The following is a 22614-nucleotide window of genomic DNA, read 5'->3' on the forward strand; positions in this document are numbered from 1 at the left end:
AATTAGAGAATAAAATCTTATACATCACAGAAATTTTAACTTCAAATGTTTCAAAATAGTATTGGCTATTCTGTTTCCTAAATACTCATATACTTGTAATTTGTTCACATCTGCTGAACGTATATTCAGTACCACTAGATTATTTAAGATGTGTCTATATACTTTCAAATTTGATGTTTGGAATAAGGTATTTTCAAAACAGCACTCTGTCAGGGAAAAGATAAGGGAGACAGTAGATGCTTTCTCCAGGCTAAGCAGCCTATGAGGAGAGACCTAACTGATGCAGTAAGATCTGCTGTACTCATACAGAAGGAACAGGTGATAGGTGTCAAGGAGTTGACATTAGACAGTTTCAACAAGGTGGCAGTTGGTTATGTAGCCATATCCAGTGATGATGAGTCTGGGAGCAAACAGCATATGGAGATGAGGCAGATAGGCAGGCATTCTCATACAGGAGTTAATCAAAGAAAGTTCAGACTCCAGGGTAAGAATGGGTGCCCTTTATAGGCACAGAATTACAAGGTAGGGCTTTGCATCCTAAAACTAGGATATGGGGTGAGAATACAAATTAGCTGTTTTGATCATGGGACCTGGGCCCTTTAACTAGATTCCATACATCTTCCTAATAAGGGATAAGATTGACTTTAAAGCCTGGAACAGCTGAGTCATCAGGTGAAGATTAAAAGCTCCACCTCAGAAAGTAGAAAGATGCAGGAACAGATAGAGAGACAGGTCTCTCTGATGCATTGAAATATGAGCTATATGACCAACCTGTCCCTGACTTATATGTTTAGAGTGTTCACGTTTTTATTCCTGCCTTTGACCACACCAGAATTCGTTTGCTTAGTCTTCAGCATTCATTTATTCATTCACCCATTTATTCATACACTATGTGACTACTGCATACCAAGTACTGAGATATACATGGGAAAAAGGCTTTTCTGACTTTAAGTTGCTTACAATTTACAGAAAGGCAAAAAAGACTGGAAAGCCATTTGATTAGTGCAATAAAGAGACAGCCTCATATGATGGAGTAAACATGGGCTTTGGAGGTAGCCAGATCTGAGCTAGAATCCTAGTTCAACTAGCTTGCTAGTTGTGTGATTTTGAGCAAGAGGCTAAACTTTCCAAGCCTTAAGGATAATCAAGTGGCTAAACCCTGAGGGATAGAGGTAGTATATATAAAGGATTTGGCTTATAATAGGAACTTAATAATAGCAATTGTTATTATATTGTTTTGACAACACGATAAATGACAGAATGGAACAACTAACTCTGCTATTGGTCATTGGGCAAGGCTTTTTAGTGGAGGTAATATTTCATTTGGGCCATGAAGGATAATCAGGAGTTCACCAGGTGAAGACTCTTAGAAATTAAATTCTTAGAAAAAGGAACAATAAAATAATTAGGAAAGATTATTTAATGTTTGGAAAAGTCGATTGTGGGTTTGAGAGAGTGATGGAAATGAAGCAAACAGAGTGCTTAAAGCCAGACTGTTCTTTGTGCATTGATAAGTAACTTCTTTCTTGTAAACAGTAAGAAGTTTTTAAATAGAGAATAGTATGGTCTGACTTTTCGTTTAGAAAGATAACTCTGATCATAATATGAAAGATAATGAAAAAAGAAAGGTAGAATGGGGCCAGGAGGAGAGCGTTAGAAGCCTTCTGCTATAGCACAAGTAGTGAGGATGGTGACTAATACAGTATAAGTGAATACAAGAGGAGGAAATAATGCCAACAAATTTTTATGTGCTAGAATCAACAGGAATCTAACTACTTAAATATTGAAGATCAAGGGAGTCTGAGGAAGTAAGGATGACCGCACTTTCTGGTGTGAGAAACTGAGATGTCACTGGCGAAGAAAGAGTACATAGAAAAAAGAGAAAACTTTGAGATGTGAATTAAATATTAAACTGAGGTATCTTTAGAATACTCAAGTGAAATTTCTCAGAAGTGGCTAGAAATATGTGTAGAATATGGGAGAAAAGTCAGAGTTAGAGAAACTTTAAACAGCCACTTATCACTTGAAGTGGTGTGGAGAACTCTTCCAAGCATAAAGAGTTGAGAGATGCGATAAGTGAAAAGGATATTTTGACAACATCAACATTTGGAGCTCAAGAAATAAGGGAGCAATTAAAGAGACTTAAGATGAAATAGTTCTAGAGGGCCAAGTGGGATCAAGAGTGAGTGGTACAGCAAATGTCAAGGAAAGACTTTTGCAATCCTACATCAAGGCGATGAGGATTTTCAAAAGTCATTATACTTATTTTGACACTACAATTATAAGAGCATATCATTTGTAAGAATAGAAGAGCTCTCAAGTTTTTCATCTTGAGGGTCAAGGTTTCTCTTGCAAGTTATCTTGACCTGTAGTTGAAGTTCTTTCCTACTTTTTCACAAATGTGTTTCTTTTTTTCTTTTTCTTTTTCTTTTTTTTGAGACCGTCACCCAGGCTGTAGTGCAGTGGTGCGATCTCGGCTCACTACAAGCTCCACCTCCCGGGTTCACGCCATTCTCCTGCCTCAGCCTCCCGAGTAGCTGGGACTACAGGTGCTCCCCACCGCACCCGGCTTTTTGTATTTTTAGTAGAGACGGGGTTTCACCATGTTAGCCAGGATGGTCTCGATCTACTGACCTTGTGATCCACCTGGCTCGGCCTCCCAAAGTGCTGGGATTACAGGCATGAGCCACCATGCCCAGCTTTCACAAATGTGTTTCTATGGTCCATTTGAGACTCTGCTTATTCATTTCTCTGTATTTCTTTTCTGGAATTTTTTAATTTTTCTCATTATTTTAAATTCACAATAATTTATTATAAGTAGGAGGAGCATCTGACTACATTATGTCTTCAAGTATAGACATGAGCACTTTATTACATGTTCATTTTATTTATTCCATACATTACATTATACAGGATACTATATTTTTAGTGATCCTATAAAACCATGCACTTAATAAATGTTTATTATTTTTAAAGATATATAGTAATATAGACATATGGAAAACCATATTTTGTTCTAAATATATGTGTACATAGTTATTCTACATCTTATTTTAGGATAGTAAGGGAGTCACTTATTTTTTATAAAACAGGAATGTTGAATTTTTATTATTCATAGTAATTATTAAACTTTCTCTACCTAAGATATACACATAAACAAGGTAGCTATTATACATTAATGAGTATAAGATACAAGAGAAGCTCCATTTATAAATAATGAGAGAAGAACAGAAATTCAGGAATTATCATACTTTGACCTAAATCTTTTTGTTTGTTTTTTGGAGATGGAGTCTTGCTCTTTTCCCTAGGCTGGAATGCAGTGGTGCGATAGCTCACTGCAACTTCCGCCTCCCGGGTTCAAGTGATCCTCCTGGCTCAGCCTCCCAAGTAGCTGGGACTACAGGCACGCACCACCATGTCCAGCTAACTTTTGTATTTGTAGTAGAGACGGGGGTCTCACCATGTTGGCCAGGCTGGTCTTGAACTCCTGATCTCAGGTGATCCACCAGCCTTAGCCTCCCAAAGTGCTTGGATTACAGGCGTGAACCACCGCACCCAGCCAATTTGATCTAAATCTTGAGAGAAATGTCAAAGAAGTGGTGGAGAAAGTAGAATATCGAGATACATGAAAAAGACAAGGGAAGCAAGCATTTGTCTTATCGATAAATTTCAACCACAGCATTTGTTTCCCCAGGCAGAAAACGCTCTTCCAAATGTAATGGAGTCAGCTTTTTATTTTGAACAAGCTGGAGTTGGTTTGGGCACAGATGAGACATACCGCATATTTCTTGCCCTCAAGCAGCTTACTGACACCCACCCAATCCAAAGATGCCGCTTCTGGGGAAAGATCTTGGGTCTGGAAATGAATTATATTGTAGCTGAAGTGGAATTTCGTGAGGGGGAAGATGAAGAGGAAGTGGAAGAGGAAGATGTAGCTGAAGAGAGGGACAATGGAGAAAGTGAAGCTCATGAAGATGAGGAAGATGAATTACCAAAGTCCTTTTACAAGGCCCCACAGGCTATACCAAAAGAAGAAAGTAGAACAGGTGCCAACAAATATGTCTATTTTGTTTGCAATGAACCAGGAAGACCATGGGTGAAGTTACCACCAGTTATACCTGCACAAATTGTTATTGCAAGAAAAATCAAGAAATTTTTCACTGGGCGATTGGATGCTCCCATCATAAGCTACCCACCTTTCCCAGGAAATGAGAGTAATTATTTACGAGCGCAAATTGCCCGAATTTCAGCAGGAACCCACGTCAGTCCTCTAGGATTTTATCAGTTTGGTGAAGAGGAAGGAGAGGAGGAGGAAGAGGCAGAAGGTGGGCGAAATAGCTTTGAGGAAAACCCTGATTTTGAAGGCATCCAAGTGATTGATCTAGTAGAATCCCTATCCAATTGGGTTCATCATGTACAGCATATTCTCTCTCAGGTAGGAGCTTTGCACTTCTCAATCTATCAGGTTATTAGGCAAATATTCATTAAATTGTCACTATAATGCACAAAGACATGCAAAATAAAGGCCTTCGGACTCTATTTAATAGGCAGGAAAAGAGATAATTAAAAACACAGCCAAAAATGCAGAGTAATATACAATTGCCAGTGTCTATATAATTGTCTATATAACTGAAGGTCCCAGGGATCTCCAAACAGACTTTATTTTCTATTTGAAAATAAAACACATTCTTCTATGGAGCGTTTGACAGATGATGTACAGATTTAGATTTGTGTGTTCTGAAATTACTCAATTTTTTATATGTTTAATATAGATGGGTACATTAATTTTGAAAATAGTTCTTTAATTTTATCTCTATAATACATGTAGCTTTTGTGCCAAGAACAATAAGGGATTGTAACAAAAACAAAAAGCAAGGAAACAGTGCTGTATAGCAGTTATATAATACCTATTGTGCCAGGTGTGTGTGTGTTGGGGTGTGTGTTTGTGTGTGTGTATAAGATTTAATCTTCACAGCAACCCCATGACATAGTATTATTATCCTTAATTTTCAGATGAGGAAACTGAAAGAGAGTTTAGGAAATGTGACAAAAGGAACATAACTAATAAGGAACAGAATCAGATGTGAGGCTGCACAGAGTGGACCCAGTGCATCCACTTAACCCCTGTGCTATATTACCTCATCTGCAGGTAGAAAATCTTCGTTATACTTTGATCTAGATAAGAGATACTCTTAGCTTTCTCTACATAAGAGCTAACTGAGACATTATAAACCCTAAACCTCCATAAATAATCTTACCACATTTAAATGTTATTGTTAATAATAATAATCATAATAGCTTTAGCTCTCTCACATAAATTATTTACCACAAACCAGTAAAATACACTCTTACCTTTTTCACTAAGGTTCTGCTAATTTTAAAATATAAGTGATAATTTAAAAATACACATTCTGTGACTTCAAGAATTTGGCAAATTCTTAAAATAAATAGCACAGTCCTTTCCTTGAAACAACCTAGATCAAAATAGCACTTGGAAAATGTATGCAGAATGAATGAATGAATAATTGATTAAATTCCCACAGAGTTACACTTCATCCTGATCAATTCAAATGAATAATCTGAAATTTTAAGGTCCCCATTAGACTACTAAATCTTGCAACATTCATTCCCAGGGTCGCTGTAATTGGTTCAACTCCATACAAAAAAATGAGGAAGAAGAGGAAGAAGATGAAGAAAAAGACGATTCTGACTACATAGAACAGGAAGTGGGGCCTCCTCTTTTGACACCAATCTCTGAAGATTTAGGTTATTTTACGTAACTATTATCACACACAGACACACAAACAATATAATATACTGTGTGCGTTATATAGTAAATATGAGAGTCGGAAAGCTCTACAAACTGGACAGGAGCCAAGGTCTCATCCTCTTCCCATTCATGTTCTGGGATGATAGGGAGTGAAGAATGTAGCTGGCCACATCAATGTTCTCTGACAGAGGTTGAAGGAGTCATGCAGACAGGAAACATAAGTTGGCTGTAGCGCTTTCTGGAAATGCTGACAATTGTCTCCTTTATTATTCTTGTCTTGCATTCTGCAGACCATAAACAAATGGCATAAATATTCTTCGTCCTGGTTTTTAAAAACTCTACTCTCATTCCTATATTCTTGTCTCTTTCCCTTCAGTTTTGGAGTATTTGTGCTTGCAACCCTTGATCTTATTCATATTAATGATGTACCTTTCATTGGGCCATCAAATATTACTCACTCTACCACATAAGCCTCCTTTCCCTTAATAAAACTTCTTGTCTTGGTTGCAAAAATGGAGATGTATATTTCAAATTCCATTGTTCCAAAACATTCATGAAGTACCCTCCTGATTTTGTTAAGTTACTGCTGTTTTTTCTTTCTGTATCAAGTATGTGTGTATCTGTGTGTGTGCATGCATGTGTGTGTGTGTGGATTTATAAAAATAGCTTACACAGTAGATTCTTGTCTAGTTAGGAATTAAGCTTTTGCATTTCTCTTTGGGTTCCAGAGATTCAGAATATACCCCCCTGGACAACACGGTTATCCTCAAATCTCATTCCACAATATGCTATTGCAGTCCTTCAATCCAACCTTTGGCCTGGAGCATATGCCTTCTCCAATGGCAAGTAAGTATCTGACCACTTACAAAGCCATTTCTGTGATTAGTTAAGCTCTGGAAATTATAAATAACCACTAGAATGTTAAGCTACTATCGTCGTTTCTTTGGTTTTTTTTTCGTTTTTTTTTTTTTTTGAGACAGAGTCTTGCTCTGTCACCCAGGCTGGAGTGCAGTGGCATGATCTCGGCTCACTGCAACCTCCGCCTCCTGGGTTCAAGCCATTCTCCTGCCTCAGCCTTCCCAGTAGCTGGGATTACAGGCATGCACCACTATGCCCAGCTAATTTTTGTATTTTTTTTTTTTTTTTTTTTTTAGTAGAGACAAGGTTTCACCATGTTGGCCAGGCTGGTCTTGAACTCCTAATCTCATGATCCGCCCCGCCTCAGCATCCCAAAGTGCTGGGATTACATGTTTGAGCCACCATGCCCAGCTGCTACTATCGTTTTAACTCATCTTTGGCATATTATGTGTGTGTGGCATAAAATTTATTAAAATAACATCTGTGATACACAATAAAACATCAAATTCAGGACATTAAGTAGTAATTTGGACTTTTACCCTTTCATCTTAATTATCCAATTTGTTGAAATAAAATATGGTTTTTCATCATTGATTATTTGGGTAATGACTTATTCACTTAGTAGATTAATGGAGGTATTTCTAAGCAATGTTTAGTTTAAATCTCAGATCATTTCTGGAGAGAAAGCTGAGCGGCCAGGTGTTAGAGTAGCCATTAAAGCAACAAGCTAAAAATGAGAGTTAAGCCTTTAATCATTTACTGTGATAGTATAAACAAGAGAAAGCTTTGACATCCCCCTGTTCCATTTTCCCCCATGGAATGGCCCTCTATTGGAGAGTCAGGTGGATCAGCACAGATATGGCTATCATAGATGTGGAGGTGCTGGGGTCATCTCATTGACAAGGGAATCCTCAAACGGCTCCTGCAGTTTTACAGACCTGGAGACCAAGAGGAGGATGAGAGGGCTAGAAGTGAAAAAGTGCTGAGCACAGAGAGCAGAGAAAGGAGGGGCTGGAAAGGCCTCTGCTGAAGGCCTCAGATAAAGAGACCTAGGAACGGAAGCACCTGGTCTAGGAATGCAAACATTGAAGAGCATGACTAGCCAAAGGGGCCAGCGTCCTTGACTGCAACTTCCCGTAAAGACAGCCGTGCATTGTACTCCAAGTCTGATGTGCCAGGTAAACTCTTTGTGATTGCCTATGGTCATGCCTAAAAAAAAGTAACATAGGTTTCTAACCACAAGCCCAACTCCTTGCCCAACCAAGAGTTTGCACGGTTAGCTATTTTTATATCTTTCTAACTTTGTGGAAGGTAGTAACTTTTTTTTTCCCTCCCCTGAAAATAATTGAAGGAAGAAAGGCTTTTGCTTGTGGTCTAGGTGTAGGGTACATTTTAACAGTATCTGGCCCCATGGTTTTTTTTTTTAACCAGCTTAAGCAGTTTGGATGAAAACAATTCCCTGTGGTAGAAGAATCATTGAGGAATATTTCACTTCTAGCATTTTACATGTATTGCTTTTTTAAATTATAGGACCATGATATTCTAAGCACTTTAATATTACAGAAGGGTCAGTTTTTCTGAGAAATTATATAATGATCTTTTTTTCTTCTTTTTTTTTTTTACTTATAGAAAGTTTGAAAATTTCTACATAGGCTGGGGTCATAAGTATAGTCCAGACAATTATACACCCCCAGTTCCACCACCAGTTTATCAAGAATACCCCAGTGGACCAGAAATTACAGAAATGGATGATCCTAGTGTGGAGGAGGAGCAGGCTTTCAGGGCTGCACAAGAAGCAGTTCTACTCGCAGCTGAGAATGAAGAATCTGAGGAAGATGAAGATGAGGAAGATGATTATGACTAATAAACATAAAATTAGCCTGGTTTTATGTGACACTGATACACACACACCCCTTATATGGGACTAATTTTACACTTTTCTGTGTTGTGTGTGTATATACATACACATGTAAGAAATTATTCAACTGCAAAATGTCAATCTTGAAAATCAAGCTTGAAATTTCATAGGTAGAAATATTAGCATTTTTACTGAAAGATACTCACAGGATTTTCCAGAGGCTAAATAACATGCAATTGCATAATTGTTCTGAGGGTTATGGATAATGGAATATGTGCTTGTACATTCCTGTTTTTAAAAGGGCTCAGGTTTCACATGGTCCAGGTGAGGTAAAACAATTTAAATAAATAAATAAATGGTCTCAGGTTTAATTTGTAATATGACAAACACTGGAAGATATAACCCACAGGAAATTCTTGGAAACATCAATACTTTTTAAAGAGTGTCAAGGGGTATGAAGACAAAAAATATTGATAGTCACTAGAGTAATGTATTCTTAACCTTTGTAAGAACTGATCTCAGCATGTATTCTTAAACCTTTGTAATTACCTATGGTATGGACTGTGATATTGTGTGCAAACACTGTATAGCATATTTATTCATTTTTCCTGCTTGAGATAGTATCATAATTTTGTCACCTGCTTAAAACTGTAGGAACACTCAATTTTTTTTTTCTTTTTCTTTTTTTTTTTTTTTTTTTGAGACGGAGTCTCTGTCACCAGGCTAGAGTGCAGTAGTGCGATCTCGGCTCACTGCCACCTCTGCCTCCCGGGTTCAAGTGTTTCTCCTGCCTCAGCCTCCTGAGTAGCTGGGACTACAGGTGCACACCACTACACCTGGCTTTTTTTGTATTTTTAGTAGAGACGGGGTTTCACTATGTTAGCCAGGCTGGTAAATTTTTAACTCTTTTGTTACTTCTCAAAAAGTCTTCTCAGACTCCTCTTTCATCCTACAGAAATTGATTTGAACTGATTAGGGAAAAATGATTTGCTTTGCACAGATATGGTTAGCTGGAGATAGCCAGAGACTTGACTTATATTTTCTAGCACTACTTCTCTAAAACATTATTTTCCCTCACTAAAAAAGCATTTTTAAGTCCTGTATGTACCAGATATACCTGTGGCTATGACTAAAAACTAGGCACTACTCTTGAAATCATAGAGCTTTCATTGAAGAGAGAACTATAAAAAGGTAAATAGAAATGTAAAATCAATTGCAATTTAGCAAGTATTGTGATACAAATATTACAGGTAACACAGAACAGTGCTTCTCAAATTCTACAGTAAAGGAATTTTGCTAAGTTAAAAAATAATTCCAATCCATTACTGTTGTTTTTTAAAAATAAAATGACACAGCAGTTCTCAATGTCTGTACTTACCTTGCCACAGACCTTCAGTTTGCAGATCACAGATCTGCACCCGGAGTAACATTGTTGTCAAACACAAGGTGCACTGAATTCAGATTTCAGCAAGTCAGGAAGCACTTCTAAGAGCCACCAGGTGGAGTGCTATGGGAGATGGTTCTTGGTGGCATCAGCTGCATCCTGGCAAAGGACTTTTGGCTGAAAGGAATGAAATTTCAACCGCAAGAAGTGGTGAGAGATGAGCCTGCAGAGGCAAAGAGGGGCTAGAGTGTGTGGAAGTCTGGATTTTACCCATGAACAGTGAAGAGGATTACACTAGAAAGTCACACAAATATTTGTATTTGAGAACATTTTGGCTACAGTGTAGATGGATGAGAGAGAATCCAGACTTGAGACAAGGAGACCAGTTAGGAGGCTATCACATTATCTAGGTAACACAGTGGCTCACACCTGTAATCCCAGCACTTTGGGAGGCCAAGGCGGGTGGATCACCTGAGGTCAGGAGTTCGAGACTAGCCTGGCCAATGTGGCGAAACCTCGTCTCTACTAAAAATACAAACATTAGTCGAGTGTCATGGCGCATGCCTGTAATCCCAGCTACTCGTGAGGCTGATGCAGGAGGATTGCTTGAACCTGGGAGGTAGAGGCTGCAGTGAGCCAAGATTGCGCCATTGGCACTCCAGCCTGGGCAACAAAATGAGACTCCGTCTCAAAAACAAAAACAAATAAACAAAAAAACAAAAAACCCAGGATAACTGCAAGGGGATATAAAGTAGAAAACTGCACCTGGTGGCTGAGGTGGGAGGATCGCTTGAGCCCAGGAGGTCAAGTGAGCTATGATCGTGCCACTGCACTCCAGCCTGCGTGACAGAGCAAGACCATGTTTCAAAAAAAAAAAAAAAGAAAACTGGTTACCAGTCTGAAGGACAGAACATTAGGAAAGATGGTTTCCAGAATTAAATTGGCAATACTATTTCATTCTTGAAGTGCAACTTTCATTCTTTGTTGGCATACCTAAAATTCACAAAACTTCATTCATGTTGGTTGTTATTCATTTTTTCATGACATAGTAGACATGTTCTTTAGTGTTGCTTAATATCCATTTCATTACCTATCCTGATTTCCTTTTGAGGAACTGCCTCTGTCCCATTAAATAGTCTCATGCCAATCAGATGTAGCCTCTCTGGGATCTAAATTATGGGCTCCTAACCAGATTGTTCCTTCTATAAATTAGACCATATTCTAGTTTCCACAGTTGGCTTGGTTCCAGCTAAGTTCTACCCATGGACTGTGAGCTTCTGGTAATTTTTTGATGAATTACATTGGCCAGGATTCTTGGTTGCAACCACACGTGGCATGTCCAACAAGAAGTGGAAAGTTTCTTTTCTACAGAACACATTAAACACAAGACTCTAAATCACAGTTGTATAGTTAGTATAAACACTTAATCAATGCAAATCCTTGTTTATAGAACTATGCCTGTTAAATATTATTTCTAAGCAGTGAGGAAGAAATTTTATTATATATGTTCTCTAACGGAAGACAGCCAAATAGTTTAATGGTAAGAGTTTGGTTGGAAGTGAGATAGCCTAGGTTCATACCCTGGATCAAGATTATTTTCTTGGGCAAATTACTAACCTCTCAGGGCTTTAGCTTGCTTCTTCATGGGCCTAATAATAGTACTTGTCTCACAGAACTATTCTGAAGATTAAACTAAGTAATATATGTAACATACTAAGAGTACCTAACAAAAGTAAGGACCCAATGCATATTAGCTTACAGCTATAAAATAAAACTGGTTTCCAAAACATAGATAAGAAAAAACAAAATCCACAATGCAAAAACAAGACATTTTATTGAAATAATTTACCAAACAATGAAGTATGATAGGTATAATTCAATTAACACAGGCATTTTAGAAATTAAATTATATGTTAAGACAAGAGAATTCACAGATTCATAATTGTGTTAAGGAGTTCAATATCTACATTTAGAAAACAAAGTATTGTTCTCAATCACTGAAATGCTTAAATGCTTGATTCTTCAAGGAATCTTCTCGGCTGTAAAGACTTGAGAAGCTTGTCTCCTGGCCTTGAAAAGAAATTTTAAAAAACAATTTTAAGCTATAAGTCAATTAATTAGAATATGTGTTGTCATTCTAATGTAAAAAATAAAATCTGGAATTTTTTTTCAAGATAATAATGAAAATTCCTAAAGAAAAATTGCAGTCTCAAACTTCTGAAATTAGGAATAAACATTTTTCCAGCCAAGGCATAAACAAAGAAAAGTCCAGATAAAGACAAAACAGTATGAAATAGAAAATGTCACTTTTTTGTGGAATAATGAGTCAAAAGTAAAATGCTGGCTCAAAGTCAGAGAGAGATGAATAAAAACAGAGAGGAGGCTAGAGGAAGACAGGGCTGTGCACAGAGAAACTTTATAAACATTATGCATATCCCTCATTATAGTCTTAAAAATGTCACTTCAAAAAAATTTTCAATGTTTGTGCTATTTTCACAACCTGAGTTCCAAATCAAGACATATCAAACCAAGCTAAATTAAAACTAAGTTAAATCAAGCTGAGAATACAAGGATGACACGATGGAAAATTTACGAATATAGTGGGGTAACTTTAAAACTGCATATCATAATGTGAAAAAGAATTAAGGAACATGGCTATTGCATAAATCTGTATTTACTATTTAACTGAACTGCATTAGGTGATATTGTCTAAAATAAATCCTTTCACCTAAACAATTGCTCCAACATCTAGAACAGAGTCTGAAATTAGTAGACACTCAAAACATATCTATGGCAGAAATGTCTTATGGTAATTATAAGACTCTAGTGGCCAAGATTAAAAAAAAATTTTGAAAACCAATCACTCTCTTTCTATAATAGTTGCATGATTATTAAAAGATCAGAACTAATCATAGACAAATATGAAGAACAAAACATAAAATGCAGTTATAAATATGTATATTTTGGGATACCATAAACTATCATATTTGTTTTTAATCCTACAATTTAAAAAATTGTAGTTATTGCTTTGAAGAAATACTTTTTAAAAATGAGTTATAAAAGCTAATATGAAATAAAAGTGAAATCACTATTTTGTCCTTTAAATAAAGCTGCAGACTTTTACCTGATGATCTGCAAAACACTTGGCACATTAATATTGGCTGAATTCCTACAGTATAAAGTACTGTTAAAAAGGACAGAATAACTATAAGAAACAGATGCTAAAAAAAGTTATATTAAATTAGTAAGATTAAATTTTTTTCATTTTTCAAAATGTAATATCTTTTCAAAAAGAAATGTGAAATTGTTCATACAAAAGCTCAGCAAACATGACTATGAGGTTTTGTATCCTTACAGAAGAGGCAATATAGGGCTCCAGATGCAAACTGCCTAAATTGGAATCCTGACTCTCTATTTAGCAGTTGTGCTACCTTAGGAATACAATTTCTCTCTGCCTCAGCATCCTCTTTTATAAAATGGAGATTAATAATGGTGTCTACTTTATAGGGCTGTTGTGTGGATTAAATTAGTTAACATATGTAATGTGCTTAGGATAGGATAGCCCATAGTACAGAATAAGCATTAGACAAGTGTTATTTCAATCTATTATAATTAAATCTTATTATATTTATTATTATTATTCCTTTTCTACCTGGCAGTGTTATACATTGTTAGCCAAGTTACGATTCTTACAGTTAAAGCACAGCTACTGTCCATGACTTAGAAAACTAGAACATCAAATGCACAGTGCAGAAAGCACATTTTTAGTATTCTAATCCCACAAACAACTCCATTTCCAAAACCAGAAAGATAACAGCCAACTAAAATGTTCAGCAAGACTCCACAGTAATACTTAACCACACCTATGCTCTCGAATGTGTACACTGGTGAGCAAGTGTCTTGGTATTTTACAATAATTGAAACAAACCTAACTTTATCTAGACAAATTAATGATAGGGTTAAAAAAATTAATGTGGCCGGGCACGGTGGCTCACGCCTGTAATCCCAGCACTTTGGTAGGCCAAGGCGGGTGTATCATCAGAAGTTGGGAGTTCAACATCAGCCTGGCTAACATGGTGAAACCCCATCTCTACTAAATATACAAAATTAGCTGGGCGTGGTGGCACACGCCTGTAATCCCAACTACTTGGGAGACTGAGGCAGGAGAATCACTTGAACTGGGGAGGGAGGCAGAGGTTGCAGTGGGCTGGGGTCAAGCCACTGCACTCCAGCTTGGGTGACAGAGTGAGAGTCGGTCTCCAAAAAAAAAAAAAAAAAAAAAAAATCCTTGCCTTTGTATCGCATGTTATGAGATTGAAAAGATTATTCTAGCTCTATTATTTCAAAAACTTACAGTCCTTTCCCCCATGATCCCATTATTCTCCATAAATGTTTGTCTCTAGTCTTCAGTCACTTTTCTCTTTAGAGGGAAATAAATCAATGTGAAGTATTTTGGAGCTTTTTTTTCTTAATTTAGGGCTTACGCATTTTCTACACTTGATGTGCTATCATATAGCTTCAGTTCACACCAAGTGGAAATTTTTCAATTCCTAGGAATTTTTCTATAATATTATGTTTCCCCCTGATGGTGTAGTAGCTAGGATTCAATTCCTAGGAATTTTTCTGGAATATTGTGCTCATCACTTAACTGCAAGGAATAAAGACAAGAGGAAATTCTAAGAAGTTAAATTCTAGAAATGTGAATATCCAATAAGCCCAAGTGCATAAAATAGAGCCTTAGGAGTCAAAAGAATCATATTTTAATAAACCATAATTATAAGGCCAATATGAGTTAGGTCTCCTTGGATTAAGTTAGGTTTTCTTACTATACGTTTACATTATTCATCGCTCACCTGACATTAAAAATTAAATATTATAAAATTAAACACTTTTGGAGGAGGAGGAGCCAAGATGGCCGAATAGGAACAGCTCTGGTCTACAGCTCCCAGCATGAGTGACGCAGAAGATGGGTGATTTCTGCATTTCCATCTGAGGTACCGGGTTCATCTCACAAGGGAGTGCCAGACAGTGGGCGCAGGACAGTGGGTGCAGCACACCATGCGCCAGACGAAGCAGGGTGAGGCATTGCCTCACTCGGGAAGTGCAAGGGGTCAGGGAGTCCCCTTTCCTGGTCAAGGAAAGGGGTGACAGGCGGCACCTGGAACATCGGGCCACTCCCACCCGAATACTGCGCTTTTCTGACGGGCTTAGGAAATGGCGCACCAGGAGATTATATCCTGCACCTGGCTCGGAGGGTCCTATGCCCACGGAGTCTCCCTGATTGCTAGCACAGCAGTCTGAGATCAAACTGCAAGGTGGCAGCAAGGCTGCAGGAGGGGTGCCCGCCATTGCCCAGGCTCGCTTAGGTAAACAAAGCAGCCGGGAAGCTCGAACTGGGTGGAGTCCACCACAGCTCAAGGAGGCCTGCCTGCCTCTGTAGGCTCCACCTCTGGGGGCAGGGCACAGACAAACAAAAAGACAGCAGTAACCTCTGCAGACTTAAATGCCCCTGTCTGACAGCTTTGAGGAGAGCAGTGGTTCCCCCAGCACACAGCTGGAGATCTGAGAATGGGCAGACTGCCTCCTCAAGTGGGTCCCTGACCCCTGACCCCCGAGCAGCCTAACTGGGAGGCATCCCCCAGTGGGGGCAGACTGACACCTCACACGGCCGGGTACTCCTCTGAGACAAAACTTCCAGAGGAACGATCAGACAGCAGCATTCGCAGTTCACGAAAATCCGCTGTTCTGCAGCCACTGCTGCTGATACCCAGGCAAACGGTCTGGAGTGGACCTCTAGCAAACTCCAACAGACCTGCAGCTGAGGGTCCTGTCTGTTAGAAGGAAAACTAACAAACAAAAGGACATCCACACCAAAAACCCATCTGTACATCACCATCATCAAAGACCAACAGTAGATAAAACCACAAAGATGGGGAAAAAACAGAGCAGAAAAACTGGAAACTCTAAAAAGCAGAGCGCCTCTCCTCCTCCAAAGGAACGCAGTTCCTCACCAGCAACGGAACAAAGCTGGACGGAGAATGACTTTGACAAGTTGAGAGAAGAAGGCTTCAGACAATCAAACTACTCCGAGCTACAGGATGAAACTCAAACCACAGGCAAAGAAGTTAAAAACTTTGAAAAAAATTTAGACGAATGTATAACTAGAATAACCAATACAGAGAAGTGCTTAAAGGAGCTGATGGAGCTGAAAGCCAAGGCTTGAGAACTACGTGAAGAATGCAGAAGCCTCAGGAGCCAATGCGATCAGCTGGAAGAAAGGGTACTAGTGATGGAAGATGAAATGAATGAAATGAAGCGAGAAGGGAAGTTTAGAGAAAAAAGAATGGAAAGAAACGAACAAAGCCTCCAAGAAATATGGGACTATGTGAAAAGACCAAATCTACGTCTCATTGGTGTACCTGAAAGTGACGGGGAGAATGGAACCAAGTTGGAAAACACTCTGCAGGATATTATCCAGGAGAACTTCCCCAATCTAGCAAGGCAGGCCAACATTCAGATTCAGGAAATACAGAGAGTGCCACAAAGATACTCCTCAAGAAGAGCAACTCCAAGACACATAATTGTCAGATTTACCAAAGCTGAAATGAAGGAAAAAATGTTAAGGGCAGCCAGAGAGAAAGGTCGGGTTACCCACAAAGGGAAGCCCATCAGACTAACAGCGGATCTCTCGGCAGAAACCCTACAAGCCAGAAGAGAGTGGGGGCCAATATTCAACATTCTTAAAGAAAAGAATTTTCAACCCAGAATTTCATATCCAGCCAAACTAAGCTTCACAAGTGAAGGAGAAATAAAATACTTTACAGACAAGCAAATGCTGAGAGATTTTGTCACCACCAGGCCTGCCCTAAAAGAGCTCCTGAAGGAAGCACTAAACATGGAAAGGCACAACCGGTACCAGCCGCTGCAAAATCATGCCAAAATGTAAAGACCATCGAGACTAGGAAGAAACTGCATCAACTAACGAGCAAAATCACCAGCTAACATAATAATGACAGGATCAAATTCACACATAACAATATTAACTTTAAATGTAAATGGACTAAATGCTCCAATTAAAAGACACAGACTGGCAAATTGGATAAAGAGTCAAGACCCATCAGTGTGCTGTATTCAGGAAACCCATCTCACGTGCAGAGACACACATAGGCTCAAAATAAACGGATGGAGGAAGATCTACCAAGCAAATGGAAAACAAAAAAAGGCAGGGGTTGCAATCCTAGTCTCTGATACAACAGACTTTAAATCAACAAAGATCAAAAGAGACAAAAAAGGCCATTACATAATGGTAAAGGGATCAATTCAACAAGAAGAGCTAACTATCCTAAATATATACGCACCCAATACAGGAGCACCAAGATTCATAAAGCAAGTCCTGAGTGACCTACAAAGAGACTTAGACTCCCACACAATAATAATGGGAGACTTTAACACCCCACTGTCAACATTAGACAGATCAATGAGACAGAAAGTTAACAAGGATACCCAGGAATTGAACTCAGCTCTGCACCAAGCAGACCTAATAGACATCTACAGAACTCTCCACCCCAAATCAACAGAATATACATTTTTTTCAGCACCACACCACACCTATTCCAAAATTGACCACATACTTGGAAGTAAAGCTCTCCTCAGCAAATGTAAAAGAACAGAAATTATAACAAACTGTCTCTCAGACCACAGTGCAAGCAAACTAGAACTCAGGATTAAGAAACTCACTCAAAACCACTCAACTACATGGAAACTGAACAACCTGCTCCTGAATGACTACTGGGTACATAACGAAATGAAGGCAGAAATAAAGATGCTCTTTGAAAAGAATGAGAACAAAGACACAACATAACACAATCTCTGGGACACATTCAAAGCAGTGTGTAGAGGGAAATTTATAGCACTAAATGCCCACAAGAGAAAGCAGGAAAGATCCAAAATTGACACCCTAACATCACAATTAAAAGAACTAGAAAAGCAAGAGCCAACACATTCAAAAGCTAGCAGGAGGCAAGAAATAACTAAAATCAGAGCAGAACTGAAGGAAATAGAGACACAAAAAACCCTTCAAAAAATTAATGAATTCAGGAGCCGGTTTTTTGAAAGGATCAACAAAATTGATAGACCGCTAGCAAGACTAATAAAGAAAAAAAGAGAGAAGAATCAAATAGACGCAATAAAAAATGATAAAGGGGATATCACCACCAATCCCACAGAAATACAAACTACCATCAGAGAATACTACAAACACCTCTACACAAATAAACTAGAAAATCTAGAAGAAATGGATAAATTCCTCGACACATACACCCACCCAAGACTAAATCAGGAAGAAGTTGAATCTCTGAATAGACCAATAACAGGATCTGAAATTGTGGCAATAATCAATAGCTTACCAACCAAAAAGAGTCCAGGACCAGATGGATTCACAGCCGAATTCTACCAGAGGTACAAGGAGGAACTGGTACCATTCCTTCTGAAACTATTCCGATCAACAGAAAAAGAGGGAATCCTCCCTAACTCATTTTATGAGGCCAGCATCATTCTGATACCAAAGCCTTGCAGAGACACAACCAAAAAAGAGAATTTTAGACCAATATCCTTGATGAACATTGATCCAAAAATCCTCAATAAAATACTGGCAAATCGAATCCAGCAGCACATCAAAAACCTTATCCACCATGATCAAGTGGGCTTCATCCCTGGGATGCAAGGCTGGTTCAATATACGCAAACCAATAAATGTAATCCAGCATATAAACAGAACCAAAGACAAAAACCACATGATTATCTCAATAGATGCAGAAAAGGCCTTTGACAAAATTCAACAACACTTCATGCTAAAAACTCTCAATAAATTAGGTATTCATGGGACGTATCTCAAAATAATAAGAGCTATCTATGACAAACCCACAGCCAATATCATACTGAATGGGCAAAAACTGGAAGCATTCCCTTTGAAAACTGGCACAAGACAGGGATGCCCTCTCTCACCGCTCCTATTCAACATACTGTTGGAAGTTCTGGCCAGGGCAATTAGGCAGGAGAAGGAAATAAAGGGTATTCAATTAGGAAAAGAGGAAGTCAAATTGTCCCTGTTTGCAGATGACATGATTGTACATCTAGAAAACCCCACTGTCTCAGCCCAAAATCTCCTTAAGCTGATAAGCAACTTCAGCAAAGTCTCAGGATACAAAATCAACGTACAAAAATCACAAGCATTCTTACACACCAATAACAGACAAACAGAGAGCCAAATCATGAGTGAACTCCCATTCACAATTGCTTCAAAGAGAATAAAATACCTAGGAATCTAACTTACAAGGGACGTGAAGGACCTCTTCAAGGAGAACTACAAACCACCGCTCAATGAAATAAAAGAGGATACAAACAAATGGAAGAACATTCTATGCTCATGGGTAGGAAGAATCAATATCGTGAAAATGGCCATACTGCCCAAGGTAATTTATAGATTCAATGCCATCCCCATCAAGCTACCAATGACTTTCTTCACAGAATTGGAAAAAACTACTTTAAAGTTCATATGGAACCAAAAAAGAGTCCGCATCGCCAAGTCAATCCTAAGCCAAAAGAACAAAGCTGGAGGCATCACACTACCTGACTTCAAACTATACTACAAGGCTACAGTAACCAAAACAGCATGGTACTGGTACCAAAACAGAGATATAGATCAATGGAACAGATCAGAGCCCTCAGAAATACTGCCGCATATCTACAACTATCTGATCTTTGACAAACCTGAGAAAAACAAGCAATGGGGAAAGGATTTCCTATTTAATAAATGGTGCTGGGAAAACTGGCGGCCATATGTAGAAAGCTGAAACTCGATCCCTTCCTTACACCTTATACAAAAATTAATTCAAGATGGATTAAAGACTTCAATGTTAGACATAAAACCATAAAAACCCTAGAAGAAAACCTAGGCATTACCATTCAGCACATAGGCATGGGCAAGGACTTCATGTCTAAAACACCAAAAGCATTGGCAACAAAAGCCAAAATTGACAAATGGGAGCTAATTAAACTACAGAGCTTCTGCACAGCAAGAGAAACTACCATCAGAGTGAACAGGCAACCTACAAAATGGGAGAAAATTTTCACAACCTACTCATCTGACAAAGGGCTAATATCCAGAATCTACAATGAACTCAAACAAATGTACAAGAAAAAAACAAACAACCCCATCAAAAAGTGGGCAAAGGATATGAACAGACACTTCTCAAAAGAAGACATTTATGCAGCCAAAAGACTCATGAAGAAATGCTCATCATCACTGGCCATCAGAGAAATGCAAATCAAAACCACAATGAGATATCATCTCACACCAGTTAGAATGGCAATCATTAAAAAGTCAGGAAACAACAGGTGCTGGAGAGGATGTGGAGAAATAGGAACACTTTTACACTGTTGGTGGGACTGTAAACTAGTTCAACCATTGTGGAAGTCAGTGTGGCGATTCCTCAGGGATCTAGAACTAGAAATACCATTTGACCCAGCCATCCCATTACTGGGTATATACCCAAAGGACTATGAATCATGCTGCTATAAAGACACATGCACACGTATGTTTATTGCAGCACTATTCACAATAGCAAAGACTTGGAACCAACCCAAATGTCCAACAATGATAGACTGGATTAAGAAAATGTGGCACATATATACCATGGAATACTATGCAGCCATAAAAAATGATGAGTTCATGTCCTTTGTAGGGACATGGATGAAATTGGAAATCATCCTTCTCAGTAAACTATCGCAAGAACAAAAAACCAAACACCGCATGTTCTCACTCATAGATGGGAACTGAACAATGAGAACACATGGACACAGGAAGGGGAACATCACACTCTGGGGACTGTTGTGGGGTGGGGGGAGTGGGGAGGGATAGCATTAGGAGATATACCTAATGCTAAATGACGATTTAATGGGTGCAGCACACCATCATGGCACATGTATACATATGTAACTAACCTGCACATTGCGCACATGTACCCTAAAACTTAAAGTATGATGATAATAATAATAATAATAATAAATAATAATAAAAAAAGAAGAAGAAGAAGAAAGAGGAGGAGGAGGTGGAAAGAAAAAATCAGCTCATGAATGATATCAAGACAGGAAACGGGCATTTAATGACTACTGTTTTGCAAGGGATTCAGACATTCCTACAAGGCTAAATTGTAAGGTTGATGAAAACATCATTTAAGATGTAGCCTATCATAATTATTTGTACAAAAGTATTTTTGAAAGCTTTATTAAGTTTTAATTAACATACAGTAAACTGCACATATTTAAAATGCAAAAAAAATTAAATTAAATTAAATTAAACACTTTTATGAAGCTCTAAGTATAAAAAGTCATTAAAGTACCATTTCAAATATAAATATGTTCATTCCAGAAATTAAAAACATATAAAACCAAATGGCTTTTCCAAGTTAATGAAACAGAATAAGGTGCTAAGGAATACAAAGTGGGCTAGGCACGGTGGCTCACGCCTGTAATCCCAACACTTTGGGAGGCTGAGGTGGGCAGATCGCTTGAGCCTAGGAGTTTGAGATCAGCCTGGGCACCAAGGTGAAACCCCGTCTCTACAAAAAATACAAAAATTAGCCAGGTGTGGTGGCATGTGCCTGTAGTCCCAGCTACTTGGGAGGCTGAGGCAGGAGGATCACTTGAGCCTGGGAGGTCAAGGCTGTAGTGAGTCATGATTGCATGCCACTGCACTCAGGCCTGGTCAACAGAGTGAGACCCTGTCTCCAAAAAAAAAAAAAAAAAAAACAGAAAAAAAGAACAAGAATAGAAAAAAAAGAAAAAAGTGATAACACTGATTTTAAACTAAAAGTTTTAAACTTTTAAGTTCATCTCATTCAAACTTCACATATAAATATTTAGATACTTACAAGTTTCTCCTCTAGAGAAAGAGCACCCTCTACTGCCAATATCTGGTATTGCTTATGTTTTAAATTTCCCATAGATTTCCGAAGTTGCTTGAGACTGCTAGCCTCTATGTCTTGCTTTAATAATTTCTGCATTTCTCGAGAAGGACATCCAGGATCAAATATTAGTAAGCATAATGTTCGGTTTTTTTTCTCTTCAATTCCAATAACAGTTCGACTGTGACCTATCAAAAGATTTTTAAGTTATACATATGTCACATCTATTTACAGTTATACAAATAGTCTCTGTATGTATGTTGTGTGAGCATATGTGTGTTTAGAATATAAATACAGTCAGACTCTGACACATATGTATCTGAGTTCTCCTAAGACATAAGAGTTTAGTTCTACTTCAGTTTTTTCATTTAACTTTAGTTTTCTAAAGGCTTCATTACCAAAAAAAACATTTTTATTCTGCCAAATATTTTACTTTTCCTTTCCCAATCCTTTGATCCTTCTTATTCAAATTATCTCAAATGAAAGAACAAAAACTGTTCTAGAACAAAATTCTCATGATTCCAAAAGGTAAACAAAAGTAAACCTATAAATGCTAGAATATCAGTGGAGGGAGCTTAATCTCTTATAGTTTATATTCCTAAACAATGAAATTCCTAACATTTACTTCTGTTTATTCCTGTCAATCCAAACCATCATTCATAATTTACCAAGTATCTATGTGCCGGGTACTACTCCAAGCACGAAGGTATATAACAGCAAACAAAACAGACAAACGTGCCTGTGTTCTTGGAACTTATATTCTAATAGGAAGAGATACTCTA

At 38.1% G+C, this 22614-nt stretch overlaps 2 protein-coding genes across 9 annotated transcripts in view; one reads left to right on the plus strand and one right to left on the minus strand.

Annotated features, from left to right (window-relative positions):
- The window catches only part of RSPH4A (radial spoke head component 4A), a 33732-nt gene extending 22178 nt beyond the window's left edge, over window positions 1-11554 (plus strand). Inside the window, exons 3-6 of one of the 5 annotated variants that reach the window (XM_055114081.2) lie at window positions 3695-4435; window positions 5634-5766; window positions 6499-6616; window positions 8258-11554. In XM_055114081.2, the coding sequence (XP_054970056.1) occupies window positions 3695-4435; window positions 5634-5766; window positions 6499-6616; window positions 8258-8492 (1227 nt within the window). In that variant the 3' untranslated portion in view covers window positions 8493-11554. Of the gene's footprint in view, window positions 1-3694; window positions 4436-5633; window positions 5767-6498 lie in introns of all 5 variants that reach the window. The other 4 variants (XM_034962741.3, XM_034962740.3, XM_063604995.1 and 1 more) reach the window with 4 other exon arrangements.
- Window positions 11555-11680: 126 nt separating this feature from the next.
- The window catches only part of ZUP1 (zinc finger containing ubiquitin peptidase 1), a 33534-nt gene continuing 22600 nt past the window's right edge, over window positions 11681-22614 (minus strand). For all 4 annotated transcript variants that reach the window (XM_003827575.5, XM_008952913.5, XM_024929315.4 and 1 more), the window contains 2 exons: window positions 21800-22020; window positions 11681-11940 (listed from right to left, as the gene is read on the minus strand). In XM_003827575.5, coding sequence (XP_003827623.1) covers window positions 11893-11940; window positions 21800-22020 — 269 coding nt within the window. In that variant the 3' untranslated portion in view covers window positions 11681-11892. The remainder of the gene's footprint in view (window positions 11941-21799; window positions 22021-22614) is intronic.

Source organism: Pan paniscus, chromosome 5 (assembly GCF_029289425.2).
Source record: "Pan paniscus chromosome 5, NHGRI_mPanPan1-v2.0_pri, whole genome shotgun sequence".
NCBI classification, from domain to species: domain Eukaryota; kingdom Metazoa; phylum Chordata; class Mammalia; order Primates; family Hominidae; genus Pan; species Pan paniscus.